At 46.6% G+C, this 25,011-nt stretch overlaps 1 protein-coding gene across 1 annotated transcript; it reads right to left on the bottom strand.

The window, feature by feature from the left end:
- Positions 1 to 609: 609 nt before the first annotated feature.
- Positions 610 to 5,951, bottom strand: LOC135506271 (protein LRATD1-like). The gene is made up of 3 exons (XM_064925812.1): positions 5,825 to 5,951; positions 4,841 to 5,007; positions 610 to 1,985 (listed from the first exon to the last, which is right to left on the bottom strand). The coding sequence occupies exons 2-3, from the start codon at positions 4,967 to 4,969 to the stop codon at positions 1,332 to 1,334; spliced, it is 783 nt and encodes a 260-aa protein (XP_064781884.1). The 5' UTR covers positions 4,970 to 5,007; positions 5,825 to 5,951; the 3' UTR covers positions 610 to 1,331.
- Positions 5,952 to 25,011: the final 19,060 nt, after the last annotated feature.

Here is a 25,011-nt window from a genome sequence, read left to right as displayed (position 1 = left end):
ATAGAAATAACACACTTTTGTCTCTAACCCCTCCCATCACATCCCAATAGTTGCATCTTTCCCAACTGCATGTGACCTAATGCCTAAGGCAGCAGTCGTGAACTGATTAGAGCCATAAAGCCTTTATCCAGATACTGTCGTAAAGTGAGAAACTGACCTCTTCCGTAACCAATGTTTAGTACCTCCTTACAATATAAACCAGAACATGGACTCGTGACTCAACTTTGGCGTCTTATGTTATAGCATTGTTGGCATACGGAATGCTTCTCCCTTTTTGGGGGGGGGGGGGGGGGCTAAATAGTGGTACAATAATGGAAACATTGTCATTGTATATAGATCACAAAACCTCGTTCCCAGACGCACAATTGCCTGGCAACAAGATGAATAAGTCACGGACTCCTGGAGTCTGTTCCCATTGTATCCTGTTCTGTAGACCCTGCTGGTCGCTATGTTACGACCGGAGGGGGGGCATTTCCAAATGTAGAGATAGGGCTGCCCCCCAGGCCGAACGAGGCAGGGTCACCAAATATACATTAGTCTACGGGCTCAATTTTAATATCTCGTTGTGTGTGTGTAACAGCAGTATCTCTCAGACCAGAAAAGTTTCATGTTGCAACCTCTGTTTATTAGAAAAGAAAAATCCACCAATCAGGGAGAAAGAAGTCACCAACTCAAATACAAAAATATGGGACTCAAATGCAAACCAATCAATGCATGAACGTAGCTTTCCAAACAAACACCAGGGGGCAGAAAACAGAACAAAATGGTGTCTGCCTGTCCATCGGTCCGTCCCTCTGGTAGGCTACAACATGAATAGGTGGTTTAAGGTTGACTGTTCGTTCAGTCCCAGGTTTTTAATGTGAAGGAGTAAAAAAATAGAACGCCGGGGATCCAACAGATCTCTGTCTGTCTCTCTTTCTCTCCTTGCAATAGTCTGCTGCAGCAAAAACCAGCAGCACTAGAACCAGCAGCACTAGAACCAGCACCAGCAGCAGCACCAACAGCAGCAGCAACAGCAGCAGCAGGTGCCCTTATGCAGAGAAAGAACGCAGCGGGAAGAGGAAAAAAATCAAGCGAGTGGAGTCGTGCGCTATGTTAAAAAGGTACAGGGTGACATGTTGCAGCAGAAAGAAACCTCAAACAAACAAGAGCAGTTGTCAATGTTTACATGAACGTTTGTCTGTCTCGTCCTTGTGGGCTATTTTCTACTTTGCTGCAATATGATCACAATCTCTCTCCTACAGTGTCACCAGTGTTAGAGACGCAGCCAGCCTGCAAACAGCTCCATCTCTCTCTGAAAGGAAAGAAGAGAGTATAGGCCATCATATTAATCACTCCTTCCCGCCGCTGACCCCTAAAGACAGCTCCTTCAGAATCCCGCTGGCGTCAACCTTCCTCCTCTCCCGGATCATATCCTCCAGGCTACGGAACGCCAGCGTGTGGGCGTGTCCATTCCGAGTCCCGTCACCGAGGTGCACTTTGAGAAAGTACTGTTGCTCTGCCGAATGTGCCTCGCCTCCTGCCTTGAACTCCCGCTTCCCGAAACGACACCAGGCGGCGAAGTTCTCAGAGCTGGTCCAGCAGATGTCCCCGCTGTGTAGGCCCAGGTGGCCGGCGGCATTCTGCAGCACCAGGTCGGAGGGCAGCGGTCGGAAGCGGTAGCGGCTGTTCACTATCCGTCCACGCCGGCCCCGTCCTATCTCAGTCAGGCTGTCCTTCCGTATCTCCCCCTCATGCAGGTGTATCACCTGGTCGTTGAGCTCGTACACAGCCCAGTGAGGTGCCTGTGATGTGGATACTAGCTCCACAAGGTCCCCTGGCTTGCACATGGAGAGCAAAGTTTTGGCGGAGTACACGTTCAAGTCCTGGTTTTCGCGGAGCTTGGAGAAGATGCATTCCTGTGAGCAGAATGCAGAGTACTCCAGCTCGCTGACCGCCCCGGGGCCCTCCGGGTCCTTGGTGTAGCCTCCTCCGCCATCATCCACCTGGAAAATCAAAAAACAAAATCAAATTACTTTCAATCCATGACATTTATTTAGTAAAGCCCATCAGCGGTGGTCACTAAGTGTTTTAAAGATACCGAGCCTAAAACCCTAAAGAGCAAAACAAAATGTTTCAGTCATACAGGGTACAGCGTGATGTAAAAGGTTTAGGTCATACAGGGTACAGCGTGATGTAAATGTTTTAGTCATACAGGGTACAGCGTGATGTAAATGGTTCAGTCATACAGGGTACAGCGTGATGTAAATGGTTCAGTCATACAGGGTACAGCGTGATGTAAATGGCACAATGAAATGCTTACTTGAGCGATTTTTCTCAACAGTGCGATGAAATGGTGAAATATGGAATGGGTGGCAGGTAGCCAAGCAGTGAGATGAAATGGTGAAATATGGAATGGGTGGCAGGTAGCCAAGCAGTGAGATGAAATGGTGAAATATGGAATGGGTGGCAGGTAGCCAAGCAGTGAGATGAAATGGTGAAATATGGAATGGGTGGCAGGTAGCCAAGCAGTGAGATGAAATGGTGAAATATGGAATGGGTGGCAGGTAGCCAAGCAGTGAGATGAAATGGTGAAATATGGAATGGGTGGCAGGTAGCCAAGCAGTGAGATGAAATGGTGAAATATGGAATGGGTGGCAGGTAGCCAAGCAGTGAGATGAAATGGTGAAATATGGAATGGGTGGCAGGTAGCCAAGCAGTGAGATGAAATGGTGAAATATGGAATGGGAGGCAGGTAGCCAAGCAGTGAGATGAAATGGTGAAATATGGAATGGGAGGCAGGTAGCCAAGCAGTGAGATGAAATGGTGAAATATGGAATGGGTGGCAGGTAGCCAAGCAGTGAGATGAAATGGTGAAGTATGGAATGGGTGGCAGGTAGCCAAGCAGTGAGATGAAATGGTGAAATATGGAATGGTTGGCAGGTAGCCAAGCAGTGAGATGAAATGGTGAAGTATGGAATGGTTGGCAGGTAGCCAAGCAGTGAGGAGCGTTGGAACAGAAACCGAAAGATCGCTGGTTTACATCCCTGAGCCGACCTGTGTAAAAAACATCTGTTCCCATGAACAAGGTACTTAACCCTAATTGCTCATGTAAGTCGCTCAGGGCTCAGTTTTCTCAAAAGCATCTTGAGGATGAATTAAGTTCCTCATTAGACCCTTCGTAGGTATTAAATCTCCGAGCTGTTTCCCCCAAAACCGTTGGTTTTAACTTTACCTTTCACTCGTAGAACAGTGTTAGATGCTTTGTTTTATTATTTTTTGCTCTCCCACATCACTTTATAAAACAGAAGATCTCCGCTGAACATAGAATCAAATAATAAAATAAATAATAAAACTGTTTTATACAGCTCTGTGACTTTCGATAACTTTAGTACAAAATTGTCTTTGCAATTTGTTACGGAGGTGTAGCAAGGATCGGACCAAAATGCAGCGTGGTAATTTTGATACATGTTTAATAAACGAATAAACACGAACAATACAAAACAAGAAACGTAACGCGAAAACTATAAAACAGCCTATACTGGTGACAACTAACAGAGACAGGAACAATCACCCACGAAACACTGAGAAGATGGTTGCCTAAATATGGTTCCCAATCAGAGACAACGATAAATTGAGAACCACTTCAGGCAACCATAGACTATGCTAGATAACCCCACTATACCACAATCCTAATACCTACAAAAAAAAAACAAGACTAAACACACCACATAATTAACCCATGTCACACCCTGGCCTGACCAAAATAATAAAGAAAACACAAAATACTAAGACCAGGGCGTGACACAATTGATACAAAATGAGCCACGAATGAAAACCGAGAGATTACTACACTAAAATATAAACACTAGGCTATAGGCCTAGTAGCATATTAAAATACATTTCATATTCAATCAATTGAGTTCGATTTTTTTGTACTTGTAGGCTTCTGTCTATAATTTGTCTCAATACATTTAATGATGTGTAGCCTAACATGTACAAAGTGCCAAGTCACATTATAATGCTTATAGGGTAAGCATTAGAATCAGCCGCCTCAATATTTGCAGCCTTAGATGGTAATACCTCTCGAGGAGCTGATTGGTTGTCACTATTGTGAAATAATTAGACGTTTTTTAAGGTTAAGATTTGAATGGCTCCCTTTCTTTCGATCCTATCAGTACTGACACATATCTCAACGATGCACCTAGCGACTGTCGCCTGGTGTTTTGGAAATGTTACATCTTCGGACATTGTAGGAATGATGAATCGTTAAAAACACGCGAGCCTGGGTTACGTCGATACCGGGAAACCGGGCCTTGGATAAGAACATCTGCTAATTTACTAAAATGTAAAATATTAATGTAAAGTGTAAATACAAAAATAATAAGGCAATAAGTTGGTTGAAAAAAAGGCGTTTCACACTATGTCAATAAAAACCTTAAAGATTATATAAAATTACAGAATAATTTATTGGAAGAAAAGATGTATCAAAATCAGAGTTTAATTTTGTTATATGCACAGGATACCTGTGTAACTGGTGTAAAATGGCTAGCTAGTTAGCGGTGCGCGCTAGTAGCGTTTCAATCTGTGACATGACTCTCACTGAGCCCTTGAAGTAGTGGTTTCCCTTGCTCATCAAGGGCCACAGCTTTTGTGGAGCGATGGGTAAGAATGTTTCAAAGGAGGCAGTTGTGTTTAGATGATCCCTTGTTGGAGCCCAGGTTGGGGGAAAGGAGAACAACGAAAGCAGCAGCAATACACATGCACACAGTCCAACTAACAAAGTTACAGGTTCCCCTCCCAACATATTGTATATATATATATATAAATATATAAATATATGTACAAAAATAATATCCACCTCCTCCTCTTCGTCAGAGAAGAAGTATGCTACTCCAACCCTAAGCTCCTCTTTCTCCAGTCCAGACGGGTCTCCGGTGGGCAGCTCGCTGTAGCTGAGGTGGGCTATCCGGTCCAGGTGGTTTCCCATCAATGACAAAGCCCCAGCAGAGGACAGGAATAAGGTGCCTGGGGAGGTAGGAGGGGCGGGAGACCGAGTAGGGAAGAGAGAGGGGGACGGGGAGGGGCGGGAGACCGAGTGGGGAAGAGAGAGGGGGACGGGGAGGTAGGAGGGGAGGGGCGGGAGACCGAGTGGGGAAGAGATGTGAGTGTTGGAAAACAAAACAACAACAAAAAGGAATCTCCACTAAATAGACTCACTACACTAAATCACAAGTTGGAGAAATATAAAAAAAAAATACTCTCACTGGAGTGACGTCGTTAAGAGGTTTACATTTGCATTCAAAATAGTGCGCATAGTGCCCAGTAGACTGCACTGGTCGGCTAGACTCAAATACTCCACATCCAGAGAAAACAGTCCACAGTCACGTAGAGAGGTCAATGATCAACTCTCCAGTTACTGAACCGCGTTCCTTTTGAAAGACGAGAACACTGTGGTCTGTCGCGCTCATCCTATCCCATGCCTTTAACCAGGCATCTACTCTGGTTTACTGAACGACAAAGGTTGAGAAAACAGCTGGGCTGGAGAGAGAGAGAGAGAGAGAGAGAGAGAGAGAGAGAGAGAGAGAGAGAGAGAGAGAGAGAGAGAGAGAGAGAGAGAAAGAGAGAGAGAGAGAGAGAGGAGGCAGGCCAGAAAAGCCACAGTTAAAAAGGGAAAAGAGAGAGAGAGCCAGGTGCACTTCTGCCCTCTTGTAGAAAGAAAAGAGTGCGCCCCGACAAAAAGCTTCAGATGTGTCTATGCCCCGCCAGACAGACCGGGTCTAATAACGCATGATTGAACCTTTAACACACTGAGTGTGGAAGACGGATTAATAGAAGTGGTTACCTGCACAAGACCCGGACAAACGGTTATATATCCTGTCGTTCCATCCGTGGGCTTTCTCTCTCCGTCTCTGTCTCCCTCTGTCTGTCTCTCTCTCTTTTACACTTGCCTTCTATCCCCCAATCCTCCCGCAGCCCTGTGTGCGTAACGTGTGTTTTCGGTTCCTTTCGTATTTAAGTAGGTCTAACTCGGGAAGCTCCGCCTTCACTAGCAATACCCGCCCTCGGCGCAGCCCATTGGTCCAAGGTCACTTTCTCATTCTGCATTGGCCAATCAGAAAGCCTGATCCCCCACGTCAATCAAGCCAGCCTCCAATAGGGTGGGCGAGGAGCAGCGAGTGGTGGGGTTTGTTACTGTGGCCTAACCTACTGTAGCATGCGTAAAAAACAACGTCTGAAACTAGATCGTACGTACTGCTCTTGACAAGATGAAGAACCACTGTCGTGGGAGGTTCTCTTCTGCACTGTTTAACCAATCCAGAGAATGTGGAGGGGGAGTTAACATGGAGTGTCACCTCGTTAACGTCCAAACTGGAGCGCAGGACAGGTTCCATTCCCCCTTAAAAGCACAATATCCGGTTGTAAGGGCCTGGCGGAAGGTGGCCTGGTGTTGTTGTTAGAGGGAGAGGAGGAATACGAGACAGAGAGAGACTGTATATATATACATAATATGAGATTTGTAATGTCTTTATGCTTTTGGAACATCTGTGAGTGTAATGTTTACTGTTCATTTATATTGTTCATTTCACTTTTGTATATTATCTACTTTACTTTGGCAATGTTAACTTATGGGGAGTGTTGTAGGGAGGAGGAATACTAGAATACGAGACAGACAGAGAGGTGTGTGTACATAAGTGTCTACTAAATGACTATAATGTAATTTAACCCTTGTTTTACCAGGTAAGTTGACTGAGAACACATTCCCTTTTAAGTTTCACATTTTGTAGTGAAATACCTTTCTTGCATGCTCTTTCCCAAAAATGCAGTAATCAATATCCGTAGTACTATGAAGTAAAGTAGAACAAAAACACGATTTAGTAAGCAGGGTCAGTGCCAGGGTCAGTTACAGGGTCAGTGCCAGTGCCAGGGTCAGTTCCAGGGTCAGTGCCAGGGTCGGGGTCAGTTCCAGTGCCCGGGTCAGCTCCAGGGTCAGGGTCAGTTCCAGGATCAGTTCCAGGGTCAGGGTCAGTTCCAGGGTCAGGGTCAGCTCCAGGGTCAGTTCCAGGGTCAGGGTCAGTTCCAGGTTCAGGGTCAGTTCCAGGATCAGTTCCAGGGTCAGTTCCAGGGTCAGGGTCAGTGGCCTGGGATTTTAATGCAGGAAAACTGAAATCTGTTTGAACTCATTTCTAGCAGCACGTGTGCAACTAGAGGGAAAACAACTCTAGACTACCTTTACTCCACACACAGAGATGCATAAAAAGCTCTCCCTCACCCTCCATTTGGCAAATCTGACATTAATTCTATCCTCCTGATTCCTGCCTACAAGCAAAAACTCAAACAGGAAGTACCAGTGACACATTCAATACAGAAGGGGTCAGATGACCAAAATGAAGCGGATGCTAAGCTACAGGATAGTTTACCACAAACTGGAATATGTTCCGCGATTCATCCGAAACCATTGATGACCACATGAATAATCGATGGCATCAATGATGTCGTCCCCACAGTGAACGTACATATGTAAACTCAGCAAAATAAATAAACATCCCTTTTTCAGGACCCTGTCTTTCAAAGATAATTCGTAAAAATCCAAATAACTTCACAGATCTTCATTACAAAGTGTTTAAACACTGTTTCCCATGCTTGTTCAATGAAACATAAACAATTAATGAACATGCACCTGTAGAACGGTCATTAAGACACTAACAGCTTACAGATGGTAGACAATTAAGGTCACAGTTATGAAAACTTAGGACACTAAAGAGGCCTTTCTACTGACTCTGAAAAACACCAAAAGAAAGATGCCCAGGGTCCCTGCTCATCTGCGTGAACGTGCCTTAGGCATGCTGCAAGGAGGCATTAGGACTGCAGATGTGGCCAGGGCAATACATTGCCATGTCTGTACTGTGAGACGCCTAAGACAGACGGGACAGTCAGCTGATCATCCTCGTAGTAGTAGAACACATGTGACAACACCTGCACAGGATTGGTACATCCGAGCATCACACCTCCTGGACAGGTACAGGATGGCAACAACAACTGCACGAGTTACACCAGGAACGTACAATTCCTCCATCAGTGCTCAGACTGTCCACAATAGTCTGAGAGAGGCTGGACTGGGGGCTTGTAGGCCTGTTGTAAGGCAGGTCCTCACCAGACATCACCGGCAACAACGTCGCCTATGGGCACAAACCCACCGTCGCTGGACCAGACAGGACTTGCAAAAAGTGGTCTTCACTGAGAAGTTGCGGTTTTGTCTCACCATGGGTGATGATCGGATTTGCGTTTATCGTCAAAGAAATGAGCGTTACTGTACTCTGGAGCGGGATCGATTGGGATGTGGAGGGTCCGTCATGGTCTGGGGCGGTGTGTCACAGCATCATCGGACTGAGCTTGTTGTCAATGCAGGCAATCTCAATGCTGTGTGTTACAGGGAAGACAACCTTCTCCCTCATGTGGTACCCTTCCTGCAGGCTCATCCTAACATGACACTCCCGCATGACAATGCCACCAGCCATACTGCTCATTCTGTGTGTGATTTCCTGCAAGACAGGAATGTCAGTGTTCTGCCATGGACAGCAAAGAGCCCAGATCTCAATCCCATTGAGCACGACTGGGACCTGTTGGATTGGAGGGTGAGGGCTAGGGCTATTCCCCCCAAAAATGTCCAGGAACTTGCAGGTGCCTTGTGGGACGAGTGGGGTAACATCTCACAGCAAAAACTGGCAAATCTGGTGCAGTCCATGAGGAGGAGATGCACTGCAGTACTTAATGCAGCTGGTGGTCACACCAGATACTGACTATTACTTTTGATTTTGACCCCCCTTTGTTCAGGGACAGATTATTCCATTTATGTTAGTCACATGTCTGTGGAACTTGTTCAGTTCACGTTGAAACGTGTTATGTCCATACAAATATTTACACAGTTTGCTGAAAATAAAAGCAGTTGACAGTGAGAGGACGTTTCTTTTTTTGCTGAGTTTACATATCCCAACCAGAAGCCATGGATTACAGGCAAGATCCGCACTGAGCTAAAGGTTAAATCTGCCTCTTTCAAGGATCTGGACATGGAGTTATCCTTGTAAATAAGAATTGTTCTTTTTAACTGACTTGCTTAGTTAAATGAAGGTTGCACTAAGAGCATAACATTTCTGCACCCTCATTTTTTTATTCTCACCTAACCAATACACAAACGTAGAGGTCAGTCAAAGGTCAAACAAAAGGTCAGTCCTTGCAGACTGGCGGCACTGGGCAGACTGGCGGCACTGGCGGCGCTGGGCAGACTGGAGACTCTGATGGCGCTGGGCAGACGGGTGGCTCAGGCGGCGCTGGGCAGACTGGAGACTCTGATGGCGCTGGGCAGACGGGTGGCTCAGGCGTCGCTGGGCAGACTGGAGACTCTGATGGCGCTGGGCAGACGGGAAGCTCCGGCAACGCTGGAGAGGAAGGCTCTGGCAGCACTGGACAGGCGGACTGGGGACCAGATGCATAGAGCCGGCTTCATGGCACTTGGCTCGATGCTCACTCTAGCGCGGCCGATACGCGGAGCTGGTATGTACCGCACCGGGCTATGCACCCGCACTGGGGACACCGTGCGCTCCACCGCATAACACGGTGCCTGCCCGGTCTCTCTCGCCCCCCGGTAAGCACAGGAAGTTGGCGCAGGTCTCCTACCTGGCTTCGCCACACTTCCTGTGTGCCTGCCCCCAAGAAATTTTTGGGGCTGACTCGGGCTTCCATCCACGCCACCGTGCTGCCTCCTCATACCAGCGCCTCTCCGCCTTCTTCGCCTCCAGCTCTTCTTTGGGGAGGCGATATTCTCCTGGCTGTGCCCAGGGTCCCTTTCCCTCCAATTCGTTCTCCCATGTCCATTCCTCCTCGCACTGCTCCTGCTGCCTCTTCTCCTGCTGCACCTTGGGACGGCGACACTCCCCTGGTTTTGCCCAGGTTCCTCTCCCGTCAAGTATTTCTTCACGTCCAGAAGTTTTTATCGCGCTGCTCCTGCTGCTGCCCGTTACCACGCCGCATGGTCCTGTTGTGGTGGGTGATTCTGTAACGGTTTTCTTTACTTGAGGGAGAGGCAGACCAAAACGCAGCGTGGTGGTTATTCATGTTTAATTTATAATCTATACATGAATAAACTATCAAAACAAGAAATGTGAAAAAACCAAAACAGCCCTATCTGGTGCAAACACAGAGACAGGAACAATCACCCACAAACACACAGTGAAACCCAGGCTAAGTATGATTCTCAATCAGAGACAACTAATGACACCTGCCTCTGATTGAGAACCATACTAGGCCGAAACATAGAAATACCCAAATCATAGAAAAACAAACAAAGATTGCCCACCACAATTCAAGCCCTGACCATACTAAATAATGACAAAACAAAGGAAATAAAGGTCAGAACGTGACACCTACCTTGGTTAATGAAACTCTATGGTAGTTAAATAATAGCCTACCTTAGTTAATGACACTCTATGGTAGTTAAATCATAGCCTACCTTAGTTAATGAAACTCTATGGTAGTTAAATAATAGCCTACCTTAGTTAATGCAACTCTATGGCAGTTAAATAGCTGGGCCTAAAATAGTGTTTAAAATATTTAGCTGTGACTCTTATGTGGATGATGATAAAAAAATATATTTTTGGGTCTGATGTGAATAATAAGAAGCATCCAGATGCTGCATCTGATGAATTTATGAAATTGCTTCTTCCAATTATTGATAAACATTCACCTGTTAAGAAACTGACTGTTAGAACTTCAGGCTCCAGGGATCGATGAGGAATTGAAAAACTGTATGGTTGAAAGAGATGGGGCAACAGGAGTGGCTAATAAGTCTGGCTGAACATCTGATTGGCTGACTTAGTGCAGATTGAGATATTATGTGACTAAACTCAACAAGAAGAACAAGAAACTGTATTATGAAGCCAAGATCAAAGATATAAAGATGGAAAACACTTTAAATGAAATTATGGGCAGAAAGACAGATTCAACTCCATCTTTCATCCAATCAGAACATTTGATGTTGACAATTATTTTAATTACTACTTCATAGGCAAAGTGGGAAAACTTAGGCAGGAAATGCCAACAACAAACAGTGAGCCATCGTACTAATGTACAAGAAAACAAATAATGAAAGAACAGCATTGCAAGATTGAATTTACATTTACATTTACATTTAAGTCATTTGGCAGACGCTCTTATCCAGAGCGACTTACAAATTGGTGAATTCACCTTATGACATCCAGTGGAACAGCCACTTTACAATAGTGCATCTAAATCATTTAAGGGGGGTGAGAAGGATTACTTTATCCTATCCTAGGTATTCCTTAAAGAGGTGGGGTTTCAGGTGTCTCCGGAAGGTGGTTATTGACTCCGCTGTCCTGGCGTCGTGAGGGAGTTTGTTCCACCATTGGGGGGCCAGAGCAGCGAACAGTTTTGACTGGGCTGAGCGGGAACTGTACTTCCTCAGTGGTAGGGAGGCGAGCAGGCCAGAGGTGGATGAACGCAGTGCCCTTGTTTGGGTGTAGGGCCTGATCAGAGCCTGGAGGTACTGCGGTGCCGTTCCCCTCACAGCTCCGTAGGCAAGCACCATGGTCTTGTAGCGGATGCGAGCTTCAACTGGAAGCCAGTGGAGAGAGCGGAGGAGCGGGGTGACGTGAGAGAACTTGGGAAGGTTGAACACCAGACGGGCTGCGGCGTTCTGGATGAGTTGTAGGGGTTTAATGGCACAGGCAGGGAGCCCAGCCAACAGCGAGTTGCAGTAATCCAGACGGGAGATGACAAGTGCCTGGATTAGGACCTGCGCCGCTTCCTGTGTGAGGCAGGGTCGTACTCTGCGGATGTTGTAGAGCATGAACCTACAGGAACGGGCCACCGCCTTGATGTTAGTTGAGAACGACAGGGTGTTGTCCAGGATCACGCCAAGGTTCTTAGCGCTCTGGGAGGAGGACACAATGGAGTTTTCAACCGTGATGGCGAGATCATGGAACGGGCAGTCCTTCCCAAGGGAGAAAGAGCAGCTCCGTCTTGCCGAGGTTCAGTTTGAGGTGGTGATCCGTCATCCACACTGATATGTCTGCCAGACATGCAGAGATGCGATTCGCCACCTGGTCATCAGAAGGGGGAAAGGAGAAGATTAATTGTGTGTCGTCTGCATAGCAATGAACTTGTAAAGTTAGTGTGGGAGAGGTGGGAAAATGATTGTTATCCATCAATAATGACAAAACTCCTCGACAACTTAGATGGAAAGCTACTGAGGATGGTAGCTGACTCTATAGCCCCTCCTACTGAGGATGGTAGCTGACTCTATAGCCCCTCCTACTGAGGATGGTAGCTGACTCTATAGCCCCTCCTACTGAGGATGGTAGCTGACTCTATAGCCACTCCTACTGAGGATGGTAGCTGACTCTATAGCCCCTCCTACTGAGGATGGTAGCTGACTCTATAGCCCCTCCTACTGAGGATGGTAGCTGACTCTATAGCCACTCCTACTGAGGATGGTAGCTGACTCTATTGCCACTCCTACAGAGGATGGTAGCGGACTCTATAGCCACTCCTACTGAGGATGGTAGCTGACTCTATAGCCCCTCCTACTGAGGATGGTAGCTGACTCTATAGCCACTCCTACTGAGGATGGTAGCTGACTCTATAGCCACAGAGGATGGTAGCGGACTCTATAGCCACTCCTACTGAGGATGGTAGCTGACTCTATAGCCCCTCCTACTGAGGATGGTAGCTGACTCTATAGCCACTCCTACTGAGGATGGTAGCTGACTCTATAGCCACTCCTACTGAGGATGGTAGCTGACTCTATAGCCACTCCAACTGAGGATGGTAGCTGACTCTATAGCCACTCCTACTGACTCTATAGCCACTCCTACTGAGGATGGTAGCTGACTCTATAGCCCCTCCTACTGAGGATGGTAGCTGACTCTATAGCCACTCCTACTGACTCTATAGCCCCTCCTACTGAGGATGGTAGCTGACTCTATAGCCACTCCTACTGACTCTATAGCCCCTCCTACTGAGGATGGTAGCTGACTCTATAGCCCCTCCTACTGAGGATGGTAGCTGACTCTATAGCCCCTCCTACTGAGGATGGTAGCTGACTCTATAGCCCCTCCTACTGAGGATGGTAGCTGACTCTATAGCCACTCCTACTGAGGATGGTAGCTGACTCTATAGCCCCTCCTACTGAGGATGGTAGCTGACTCTATAAACCCTCCTACTGAGGATGGTAGCTGACTCTATAGCCACTCCCACTGAGGATGGTAGCTGACTCTATAGCCCTTCCTACTGAGGATGGTAGCTGACTCTATAGCCCCTCCTACTGACTCTATAGCCCCTCCTACTGAGGATGGTAGCTGACTCTATAGCCACTCCTACTGACTCTATAGCCACTCCTACTGAGGATGGTAGCTGACTCTATAGCCACTCCTACTGAGGATGGTAGCTGACTCTATAGCCACTCCTACTGAGGATGGTAGCTGACTCTATAACCCCTCCTACTGAGGATGGTAGCTGACTCTATAACCCCTCCTACTGAGGATGGTAGCTGACTCTATAGCCACTCCTACTGAGGATGGTAGCTGACTCTATAGCCCCTCCTACTGAGGATGGTAGCTGACTCTATAGCCACTCCTACTGAGGATGGTATCTGACTCTATAGCCACTCCTACTGACTCTATAGCCACTCCTACTGAGGATGGTAGCTGACTCTATAGCCACTCCTACTGAGGATGGTAGCTGACTCTATAGCCACTCCTACTGAGGATGGTAGCTGACTCTATAGCCACTCCTACTGACTCTATAGCCCCTCCTACTGAGGATGGTAGCTGACTCTATAGCCACTCCTACTGAGGATGGTAGCTGACTCTATAGCCACTCCTACTGAGGATGGTAGCTGACTCTATAGCCACTCCTACTGACTCTATAGCCACTCCTACTGAGGATGGTAGCTGACTCTATAGCCCCTCCTACTGAGGATGGTAGCTGACTCTATAGGCCCTCCTACTGAGGATGGTAGCTGACTCTATAGCCCCTCCTACTGAGGATGGTAGCTGACTCTATAGCCACTCCTACTGAGGATGGTAGCTGACTCTATAGCCACTCCTACTGAGGATGGTAGCTGACTCTATAGCCACTCCTACTGAGGATGGTAGCTGACTCTATAGCCACTCCTACTGAGGATGGTAGCTGACTCTATAGCCACTCCTACTGAGGATGGTAGCTGACTCTATAGCTCCTCCTACTGAGGATGGTAGCTGACTCTATAGCCACTCCTACTGACTCTATAGCCACTCCTACTGAGGATGGTAGCTGACTCTATAGCCACTCCTACTGACTCTATAGCCCCTCCTACTGAGGATGGTAGCTGACTCTATAGCCACTCCTACTGAGGATGGTAGCTGACTCTATAGCCACTCCTACTGAGGATGGTAGCTGACTCTATAGCCCCTCCTACTGAGGATGGTAGCTGACTCTATAGCCACTCCTCCTGAGGATGGTAGCTGACTCTATAGCCACTCCTACTGACTCTATAGCCACTCCTACTGAGGATGGTAGCTGACTCTATAGCCAATCCTACTGAGGATGGTAGCTGACTCCATAGCCACTCCTACTGACTCTATAGCCACTCCTACTGAGGATGGTAGCTGACTCTATAGCCACTCCTACTGAGGATGGTAGCTGACTCTATAGCCACTCCTACTGAGGATGGTAGCTGACTCTATAGCCACTCCTACTGAGGATGGTAGCTGACTCTATAGCCCCTCCTACTGAGGATGGTAGCTGACTCTATAGTCACTCCTACTGAGGATGGTAGCTGACTCTATAGCCACTCCTACTGAGGATGGTAGCTGACTCTATAGCCACTCCTACTGAGGATGGTAGCTGACTCTATAGCCACTCCTACTGAGGATGGTAGCTGACTCTATAGCCACTCCTACTGAGGATGGTAGCTGACTCTATAGCCCCTCCTACTGAGGATGATAGCTGACTCTATAGCCACTCCTACTGAGGATGGTAGCTGACTCTATAGCCCCTCCTACTGACTCTATAGCCACTCCTACTGACTCTATAGCCCCTCCTACTGACTCTATAGCCACTCCTACTGACTCTATAGCCACTCCTACTGACTCTATAGCCACTCCTACTGAGGATGGTATCTGACTCTATAGCCACTCCTACTGAGGATGGTAGCTGACTCTATAGCCACTCCTACTGAGGATGGTAGCTGACTCTATAGCCCCTCCTACTGACTCTATAGCCACTCCTACTGACTCTATAGCCCTCCTACTGACTCTCTATAGCCACTCCTACTGACTCTATAGCCACTCCTACTGACTCTATAGCCACTCCTACTGAGGATGGTAGCTGACTCTATAGCCACTCCTACTGAGGATGGTAGCTGACTCTATAGCCACTCCTACTGACTCTATAGCCACTCCTACTGAGGATGGTAGCTGACTCTATAGCCCCTCCTACTGAGGATGGTAGCTGACTCTATAGCCACTCCTACTGAGGATGGTAGCTGACTCCTACTGATAGCCCCTCCTACTGAGGATGGTAGCTGACTCTATAGCCACTCCTACTGAGGATGGTAGCTGACTCTATAGCCACTCCTACTGAGGATGGTAGCTGACTCTATAGCCACTCCTACTGTCTCTATAGCCACTCCTACTGACTCTATAGCCACTCCTACTGAGGATGGTAGCTGACTCTATAGCCCTCCTACTGAGGATGGTAGCTGACTCTATAGCCACTCCTACTGAGGATGGCCACTCCTACTGACTCTCTATAGAGGATGGTAGCTGACTCCTACTGAGGATGGTAGCTGACTCTATAGCCACTCCTACTGAGGATGGTAGCTGACTCTATAGCCACTCCTACTGACTCTATAGCCACTCCTACTGAGGATGGTAGCTGACTCTATAGTCACTCCTACTGAGGATGGTAGCTGACTCTATAGCCACCTCCTACTGAGGATGGTACTCTATAGACTCCTACTAGGATGGTAGCTGACTCTATAGCCACTCCTACTGAGGATGGTAGCTGACTATAGTCACTCCTACTGAGGATGGTAGCTCCTACTGAGGATGGTAGCTGACTCTATAGCCCCTCCTACTGAGGATGGATGAGGATGGTAGCTGACTATAGCCCCTCCTACTGAGGATGGTAGCTGACTCTATAGCCACTCCTACTGAGGATGGTAGCTGACTCTATAGCCCCTCCTACTGAGGATGGTAGCTGACTCTATAGCCCCTCCTACTGAGGATGGTAGCTGACTCTATAGCCCCTCCTACTGAGGATGGTAGCTGACTCTATAGCCAGTCCTACTGAGGATGGTAGCTGACTCTATAGCCCCTCCTACTGAGGATGGTAGCTGACTCTATAGCCCCTCCTACTGAGGATGGTAGCTGACTATAGCCCCTCCTACTGAGGATGGTAGCTGACTCTATAGCCACTCCTACTGAGGATGGTAGCTGACTCTATAGCCACTCCTACTGAGGATGGTAGCTGACTCTATAGCCACTCCTATAGCCCCTCCTACTGAGGATGGTAGCTGACTCTATAGCCACTCCTACTGAGGATGGTAGCTGACTCTATAGCCCCTCCTACTGAGGATGGTAGCTGACTCTATAGCCACTCCTACTGAGGATGGTAACTGACTCTATAGCCACTCCTATGGTGGTAGCTGACTCTATAGCCACTCCTACTGAGGATGGTAGCTGACTCTATAGCCACTCCTACTGAGGATGGTAGCTGACTCTGACTATAGCTGACCCTCCTACTGAGGATGGTAGCTGACTCTATAGCCCCTCCTACTGAGGATGGTAGCTGACTCTATAGCCACTCCTACTGAGGATGGTAGCTGACTCTATAGCCCCTCCTACTGACTCTATAGCCACTCCTACTGAGGATGGTAGCTGACTCTATAGCCACTCCTACTGAGGATGGTAGCTGACTCTATAGCCACTCCTACTGAGGATGGTATCTGACTCTATAGCCCCTCCTACTGAGGATGGTAGCTGACTCTAGAGCCAATCCTATCTGTCATATCTTTAATCTGAGCCTAGAGGAAAGTCTTTGTCCTCAGGCCCGGTGGGAAGCCAAAGTCTTTCCGCTACCTAAGAGAGGTGAAGTGGACTTTACTGGTTCTAACAGCAGACCTATCAGCTTGCTGCTCTTAGGTAACTGTTGGAAAAAAATGTGTTTGACCAAATACAATGCTATTTCTCTGTAAACAAATTAATAACAGACTCTCAGCATGCTTATAGAGAAGGGCACTCAACATGCACTGCACTGACACAACTGACTGATGATTGGTTGACAGAAATTGATAATAAGAAGATAGTGGGAGCTGTTAGATTTCAGTCTTTGATATTGTTGACCTGTTGTTGAGAAAACATCGCTTCCCTTTTTCCACAATTCGTTACAGCCTTATTATAAAATGTTTTTTTTATATTTCCCTCATCAATCTACACCAAATACTCTGTAATGACAAAGTGAAAACTGTTTTTTAGATTTGTTTTTGCAAATTTATGTAAAAATAAACTGAAATACCTTATTTACATAAACATTCTTTGTTGTGAGACTCTAAATTGAGCTCAGGTGCATCCTGTTTCCATTGATCATCCTAGAGATGTTTCTACAACTTCGTTGGAGTCCACCTCTGGTTAATTCAATTGATTGGACATGATATGGAAAGGCACACACCTGTCTATATAAGGTCCCACAGTTGTCAGTGAATGTCAGAGCAAAAACCAAGCCATGAGGTTGACAGAATTGTCCGTAAAGCTGCTAGACAATATTTTGTCAAGGCACACATCTGGGGAAGGGTATCAAAACATTTCTGCAGCATTGAAGGTCCCCAAGAGGTCACCAAGAACACAGTGGCCTCACTATTTATTAGGTTTGAGGTAAGACCCAAGTGCAGACTGTGATGAAGTAACAATGTTTATTGCAACAACAGAGGCAGGCAAACGACAGGTCAAGGCAGGCAGGGGTCGATACTCCAGAGTAGAGGTCAAGGCACAGGACGGCAGGCAGGCTCAGTCAGGACAGGCAGAGGGTCAAAACCAGGAGGGTGGGGGAAAGCAGGAGCTGAGAGAAACTGCTGGTTGACTTTAACAAACAAGAGAAACTGGCCCAGACAGACAAACACAGGTATAAAAACCCAGGGGATGAGTGGGGTAGATGGTGTTGGGGATGAATCAGAATAGTTGGGTAACATAGATAAGATGTTCTATTTTCATTATATGCTTGTGACTTCTCATTTAGAATGTATCTTGTTGTACTATAGTGTTGGCCGGTTGCAGTTATCCTTTCCCTGTCCTGGGGTCAGTTACTTGGGCCTCAGAGAGGGGAGAGGTCAAGCTTGTCTTCATATGTAAACATATCTTTTAAAACATGTGAAGGGATGATTGAGGGGGAACCAATTATCTCTTGGCCCCACAATGTCTGTGTGCAAGTCACTCTGTGATCTTGTCCAGTAGGGGGGTATTTGATATGCTTGTGGATGAGGTTTTGTTTTTGGTCCTGAGTGGTACCAAGAGCGAGATAAGAACATAGTTTAGGAGACAAAGCTGAACGATAATTTATAGCCAATGTTGTCTGGCTATGTGTGTCTTTGCTATAAAGGATCTCAGTTGCAATGTGTAAGCACTCTCAGAAAATTCATTTATAGAGACTGAATTGATCTGAGAGTCACAGGGCTATGGTGAAGCTCATATAATTAAAGATGGACTTTATGATAACTCTGACTTGTGTGGTGGTTTGACTCCATGATTTGTTAAATACATGAAATTTCCACTCCAATAGGAAACACCTGGAGGGTGGTGGAGACAAGCACAAGGACAGGTGAAACAGATCAGGGTGTGACAGTACCCCCCCCCCCCCAGGGACGCCACAGGTCATCCTACCTGGTTCAGCGGGGTGTCGGCATTGGAATTCAGAGATGAGGCCTGGGTCCAGGATGTCCCTGGCGGAGACCCAGCACCTCTCCTCCATGCCATAACCCTCCCAGTCAACCAGGTACTGGAATCCCCTGCCACGAGGTCGAAACTTGGCCGGTTGGCCGTCAATGAGATGTGGGAGAGGGATGGGCCTGGAAACAAGACAAAGGGCTGTTACATCTAGACAAAAGTAGGAAGTATACGGAGGGTACGGGGCAGCAGAGGACGAACAGCAGAGGGGTTATTCATTTTGGAGTAGGGGGGAAAGGTCTCGGCTTCCGGGGGTGTAGCCGTGTAGCGGCCTGCCAGCGCATCTGGCTTAACCTCCTTGGGTACCGATCGGTGTTGTGGAAGCGAAGTGGCTCGGGCCTTACTGAACCCCTCCCGTACTGAAACCCTCCCGGAGGTCATGGTACTCCGCGGGAATGGCGGGGAGGTTCGGGGGCAATTTCCAAGCCCCCAGGAAGACGTCCTGGGGCAGGCAGAGCTGACTTCAGGCAATGGGCGTGGCAGAACGGGCTCCAGCCCCCGATGACTGTTCTACTCGTGCCAATCGGTTGATTGTGTCACTGGAGCCAAGAGAATCCCAAAACCACAGGAACCTGCGAAGACTCAATTAGGTTCCTTGACACCCGTAGGTTGATGGGTGGTATGGTGGGTGGCCCGGCCTACAGAGCGTCCGTCCAGAGCTCTAACATCCATGGGAATGGAGAGGGGTTGAGTGGGGATGCCCAGCTCGGACGCCAGGGTAACGTCTATAAGTCACATATCGTTCCCTGAGTCGATGAGTGTCTGGAGAGACTTGGACTGGACGCCCCACAACAAGGTGGCATGGACGTGCCTAGTTAAGGTAAAAAAATAAATAATTAAATACCCAAGAAGACTCAAGGCTGTATTTGCTGCCAAAGACGCTTAATCTGAGTAAAGTGTCTGAATACTTATGTAAATGTGATATTTCAATTTTTTTCTTTGTAATAAATTAGCAAAAATAAATAACCTGTTTTGGCTTTGTCATTATCAGGTATTGTGTGTAGATGAGGATTTTTTAAACTATTTTATTTTGCTTATTTAAACTTTTATTTAACTAGGCAAGTTAGGGACAAATTCTTATTTAAAATGATGGCCTACACCGGCCAAGCCCTAACCCGGACGATGCTGGGCCAATTGTGCTCCGCCTTATGGGACTCCTAGTCACGAGCCAGGGTCTGTAGTGATGCTGGTTCGATTCCAATCTATCGGGAGATAGATAGTAAGAATAAGACTGTAATGTAACAAAATGTTGAAAAAGTAAAGGGGTATAAGTTCGTGTGTGTGGTGTGCATATATTTTTGGTAATAAAAACACCAATAAGCCATTGGTTAAAAAACATCATGGCTTTCATCATCACCTTTTAATTGAAGCTTTGGTTGTTATGTAATTAATCCATGACAACATTTTGATGATATTTTCTAGATATACCCGGAAAATATGTCCTCATTCACACAGTCCAAAATGGCTAACGTGGTGACATTTTGCCTACGCTTAAATCAAATTCTGGGGAAGAGGCGCAAATGTTCTGCGTAGCACCTTTTGGTTTTCTACAACCTTTGACCTTTCCAACATATCCTATTCGGTTGTGGTATTATGACATGGCATGTATACATATCTCTCACTATGCAGTGATTTAGTGCCTCTCAGTATTTTCCTGACCTCTCCACCAGATGTGTTCAAGGGGTCAGAGAGTGCCAAACCTCCTCCGATTGGTCAATTCAGTGGAGCGAGATACTTATCTCTGCTTTTGGGCTGATGGCCGTTGAAGAGGGGGAGTGGAGTGAGCTAGGGCCTTTAATGGTCCTGCCTTTGGGAAGCAGCCAGCTTCAAATCAAATTAGATTTTGTCACATACACATGTGTCAGCCACATAGCAGTGAAAGTTGACATTGTTTTTCAGAATTACAAGAGGTCTAAAATATAGTGAAAACAATACCGGTCCTAAAACGGAACCTTGAGGAACACAAATTTACAGTTGATTTGTCAGTGGACAAACCATTCACAGAGACTAACTGATATCTTTCCAACAGATAAGATCTAAACCAGGCCAGAACTTGTCCATGTAGATCAATTTGGGTTTCCAATCTCTCCAAAAGAATGTGGTGATCGATGGTATCAAAAGCAGCACTAAGGTCTAGGAGCACGAGGACAGATGCAGAGCCTCGGTCTGACACCATTAAAAGGTCATTTACCACCTTCACAAGTGCAGTCACAGTGCTATGATGGGGTCTAAAACCAGACTGAAGCATTTCGTATACATTGTTTGTCTTCAGGAAGGCAGTGAAAAGCTGCGCAACAGCTTTCTCTAAAATGTTTGAGAGGGATGGGAGATAATTTTTTACATTTTCCAAGAGAGGCTTTATTACTGCCACTTTTAGTGAGTTTGGTACACATCCGGTGGATAGAGAGCCGTTTATTATGTTCAACATAGGAGGGCCAAGCACAGGAAGCAGCTCTTTCAGTAGTTTAGTTGGAATAGGGTCCAGTATGCAGCTTGAGGGTTTAGAGGCCATGACTATTTTCATGAATGTGTCAAGAGATATAGGATTTAAAAAAACCTGCACTTCTCCATTCATCCTAGATCCTGGCAGAGTTGTGCAGACTCAGGACAACTGAGCTTTGGAGAAATACGCAGATTTAAAGAGGAGTCCGTTGTTTATTTTTTAATGATCATGATCTTTTCATCAAAGAAATTCATACATTTATCTGAAGTAATTTAATAAATATATATATGTGTGTGTGTGTGTGTGTGTGTGTGTGTGTGTGTGTGTGTGTATATATGTATATGTATGTATGTTTTGTACTCCAACATCCATGGTGGGAGTCTGGAAGCGCATCTAGGAATCTTTGGTTTGTCTGAGAATTTATAACATGGCTTTTGATGATCCTTGGTTGAGCAGATTATTTGTTGAGCCAAAGTAATAACATTATGGTCCGATAGTCCGAGATTATGAGGAAAAATATGAAAATATTATTATTAACATTTATTCCACAAAACTAGGTCCAGAGTATGACTGTGGCAGTGAGTAGGTCCGGAGACATGTTGGACAAAACCCACTGAGTCGATGATGGCTCCGAAAGCCTTTTGGAGTGTGTCTGTGGACTTCTCCATGTGAATATTAAAGTCACCAAAGATTAGAATATTATCTGCTATGACTACAAGGTCCGATAGGAATACAGGAAACTCAATGAGGAATGCTGTATATGGCCCAGGAGGCCTGTAAACAGTAGATATTAAATGACTAGAAACTCAAAAGACAAACGAAGTCATTTTTTTGTTTGTTGGTAATTTGAAAATTGCTGTCATAAATGTTAGCAACACCTCCACCTTTGCGGGATGCACGGGGGATATGGTCACTAGTGTAGCCAGGAGGTGAGGCCTCATTTAACACAGTAAATTCATCAGGCTTAAGCCATGTTTCAATCAGGCCAATCACATCAAGATTATGATCAGTGATTAGTTCATTGACTATAACTGCCTTTGAAGTGAGGGATCTAACATTAAGTAGCCCTATTTTGAGATGTGAGATATCATGATCTCTTTCAATAATGGCAGGAATGGAGGTCTTTATCCTAGTGAGATTGCTAAGGAGAACTCTGCCATGTTTAGTTTTGTTCAACCCAGGTCAAGGCACAGACACGGTCTCAATGGGGATAGCTGAACTGACTACACTGACTGTGCTAGTGGCAGAATCCACTAAGCTGGCAGACTGGCTAACAGCCTGCTGCCTGGCCTGCACCCTATCTGATTGTGGAGCCAAGAGGAGTTAGAGCCCTGTCTATGTTGATAGATAAGACGAGAGCACCCCTCCAGCTAGGATGGAGTCCGTCACTCCTCAGCAGGCCAGGCTTGGTCCTGTTTGTGGGTGAGTCCCAGAAAGGGGGCCAATTATCTACAAATTCTATCTTTTGGGAGAGGCAGAAAACCATTTTCAACCAGTGATTGAGTTGTGAGACTGCTGTAGAGCTCATCACTCCCCCTAACTGGGAGGGGCCCATAGACAATTACTCGATGCCAACACATCTTTCTAGCTGATTTACACGCTGAAGATATGTTGCGCTTGGTGACCTCTGACTGTTTCATCCTAACATCGTTGGTGCCGAAGTGGATAACAATATCTCTATACTCTCTACACTCACCAGTTTTAGCCCGAGCCGGCACAATCTTCAGATTAGCCTTTACGTCGGTAGCCCTGCCCCCCCGTAAATAGTTTATGATCGCTGGATGATTCTTTTGAAGTCTAGAACTGCGGGTAATGGAGTAGCCAATGACAAGGGTTTATATTTGTCAGAGATGATGCTGGGAGGCCTCGGCGGCTCAGACCCCGTAACGGGTGGAGGAGGGACCAGAGAAGGCATCTGACTCCGACTCGCTGCTTAATGGAGGGAACCGCTTTAAAGTTATAGGAGAGGTGGGATGGTGTACTGTTATAGGAGAGGTGGGATACTGTACTGTTAGAGGAGAGGTGGGATACTGTTAGAGGAGAGGTGGGATACTGTTATAGGAGAGGTGGGATACTGTACTGTTATAGGAGAGGTGGGATACTGTTATTAGAGGAGAGGTACTGTACTGTTAGAGGAGAGGTGGGACTGTACTGTTATAGGAGAGGTGGGATACTGTACTGTTATAGGAGAGGTGGGATACTGTACTGTTATAGGAGAGGTGGGATACTGTACTGTTATAGGAGAGGTGGGATACTGTACTGTTATAGGAGAGGTGGGATACTGTACTGTTAGAGGAGAGGTGGGATACTGTTAGAGGAGAGGTGGGATACTGTTAGAGGAGAGGTGGGATGGTGTACTGTTATAGGAGAGGTGGGATACTGTACTGTTAGAGGAGAGGTGGGATACTGTACTGTTAGAGGAGAGGTGGATACTGTACTGTTATAGGAGAGGTGGGATACTGTACTGTTATAGGAGAGGTGGGATACTGTACTGTTATAGGAGAGGTGGGATACTGTACTGTTAGAGGAGAGGTGGGATACTGTACTGTTAGAGGAGAGGTGGGATACTGTACTGTTATAGGAGAGGTGGGACACTGTACTGTTATAGGAGAGGTGGGATACTGTACTGTTAGAGGAGAGGTGGGATACTGTACTGTTAGAGGAGAGGTGGGATACTGTACTGTTAGAGGAGAGGGGGATACTGGTTAGGAGAGGTGGGATACTGTATAGGGAGAGGTGGGATACTGTACTGTTATAGGAGAGGTGGGATACTGTACTGTTATAGGAGAGGTGGGATACTGTACTGTTAGAGGAGAGGTGGGATACTGTACTGTTATAGGAGAGGTGGGATACTGGGATACTGTTATGGGATACTGTACTGAGTACTGTTATAGGAGAGGTGGGATACTGTTATAGGAGAGGTGGGATACTGTACTGTTATAGGAGAGGTGGGATACTGTACTGTTATAGGAGAGGTGGGATACTGTACTGTTATAGGAGAGGTGGGATACTGTACTGTTAGAGGAGAGGTGGGATACTGTACTGTTATAGGAGGAGAGGTGGGATACTGTACTGTTAGAGGAGAGGTGGGATACTGTACTATTAGGAGAGGTGGGATACTGTACTGTTAGAGGAGAGGTGGGATACTGTACTGTTATAGGAGAGGTGGGATACTGTACTGTTATAGGAGAGGTGGGATACTGTACTGTTATAGGAGAGGTGGGATACTGTACTGTTATAGGAGAGGTGGGATACTGTTATAGGAGAGGTGGGATACTGTACTGTTAGAGGAGAGGTGGGATACTGTACTGTTATAGGAGAGGTGGGATACTGTACTGTTATAGGAGAGGTGGGATACTGTACTGTTAGAGGAGAGGTGGGATACTGTACTGTTATAGGAGAGGTGGGATACTGTACTGTTATAGGAGAGGTGGGATACTGTACTGTTAGAGGAGAGGTGGGATACTGTACTGTTAGAGGAGAGGTGGGATACTGTTATAGGAGAGGTGGGATACTGTTATAGGAGAGGTGGGATACTGTACTGTTATAGGAGAGGTGGGATACTGTACTGTTATAGGAGAGGTGGGATACTGT

The sequence above is a fragment of the Oncorhynchus masou genome, chromosome 19 (genome assembly GCF_036934945.1).
Source record: "Oncorhynchus masou masou isolate Uvic2021 chromosome 19, UVic_Omas_1.1, whole genome shotgun sequence".
In the NCBI taxonomy this organism is placed as follows: domain Eukaryota; kingdom Metazoa; phylum Chordata; class Actinopteri; order Salmoniformes; family Salmonidae; genus Oncorhynchus; species Oncorhynchus masou.
Note: the sequence above shows the minus strand (reverse complement) of the source record. Positions and strands in the feature narration are given on the sequence as shown.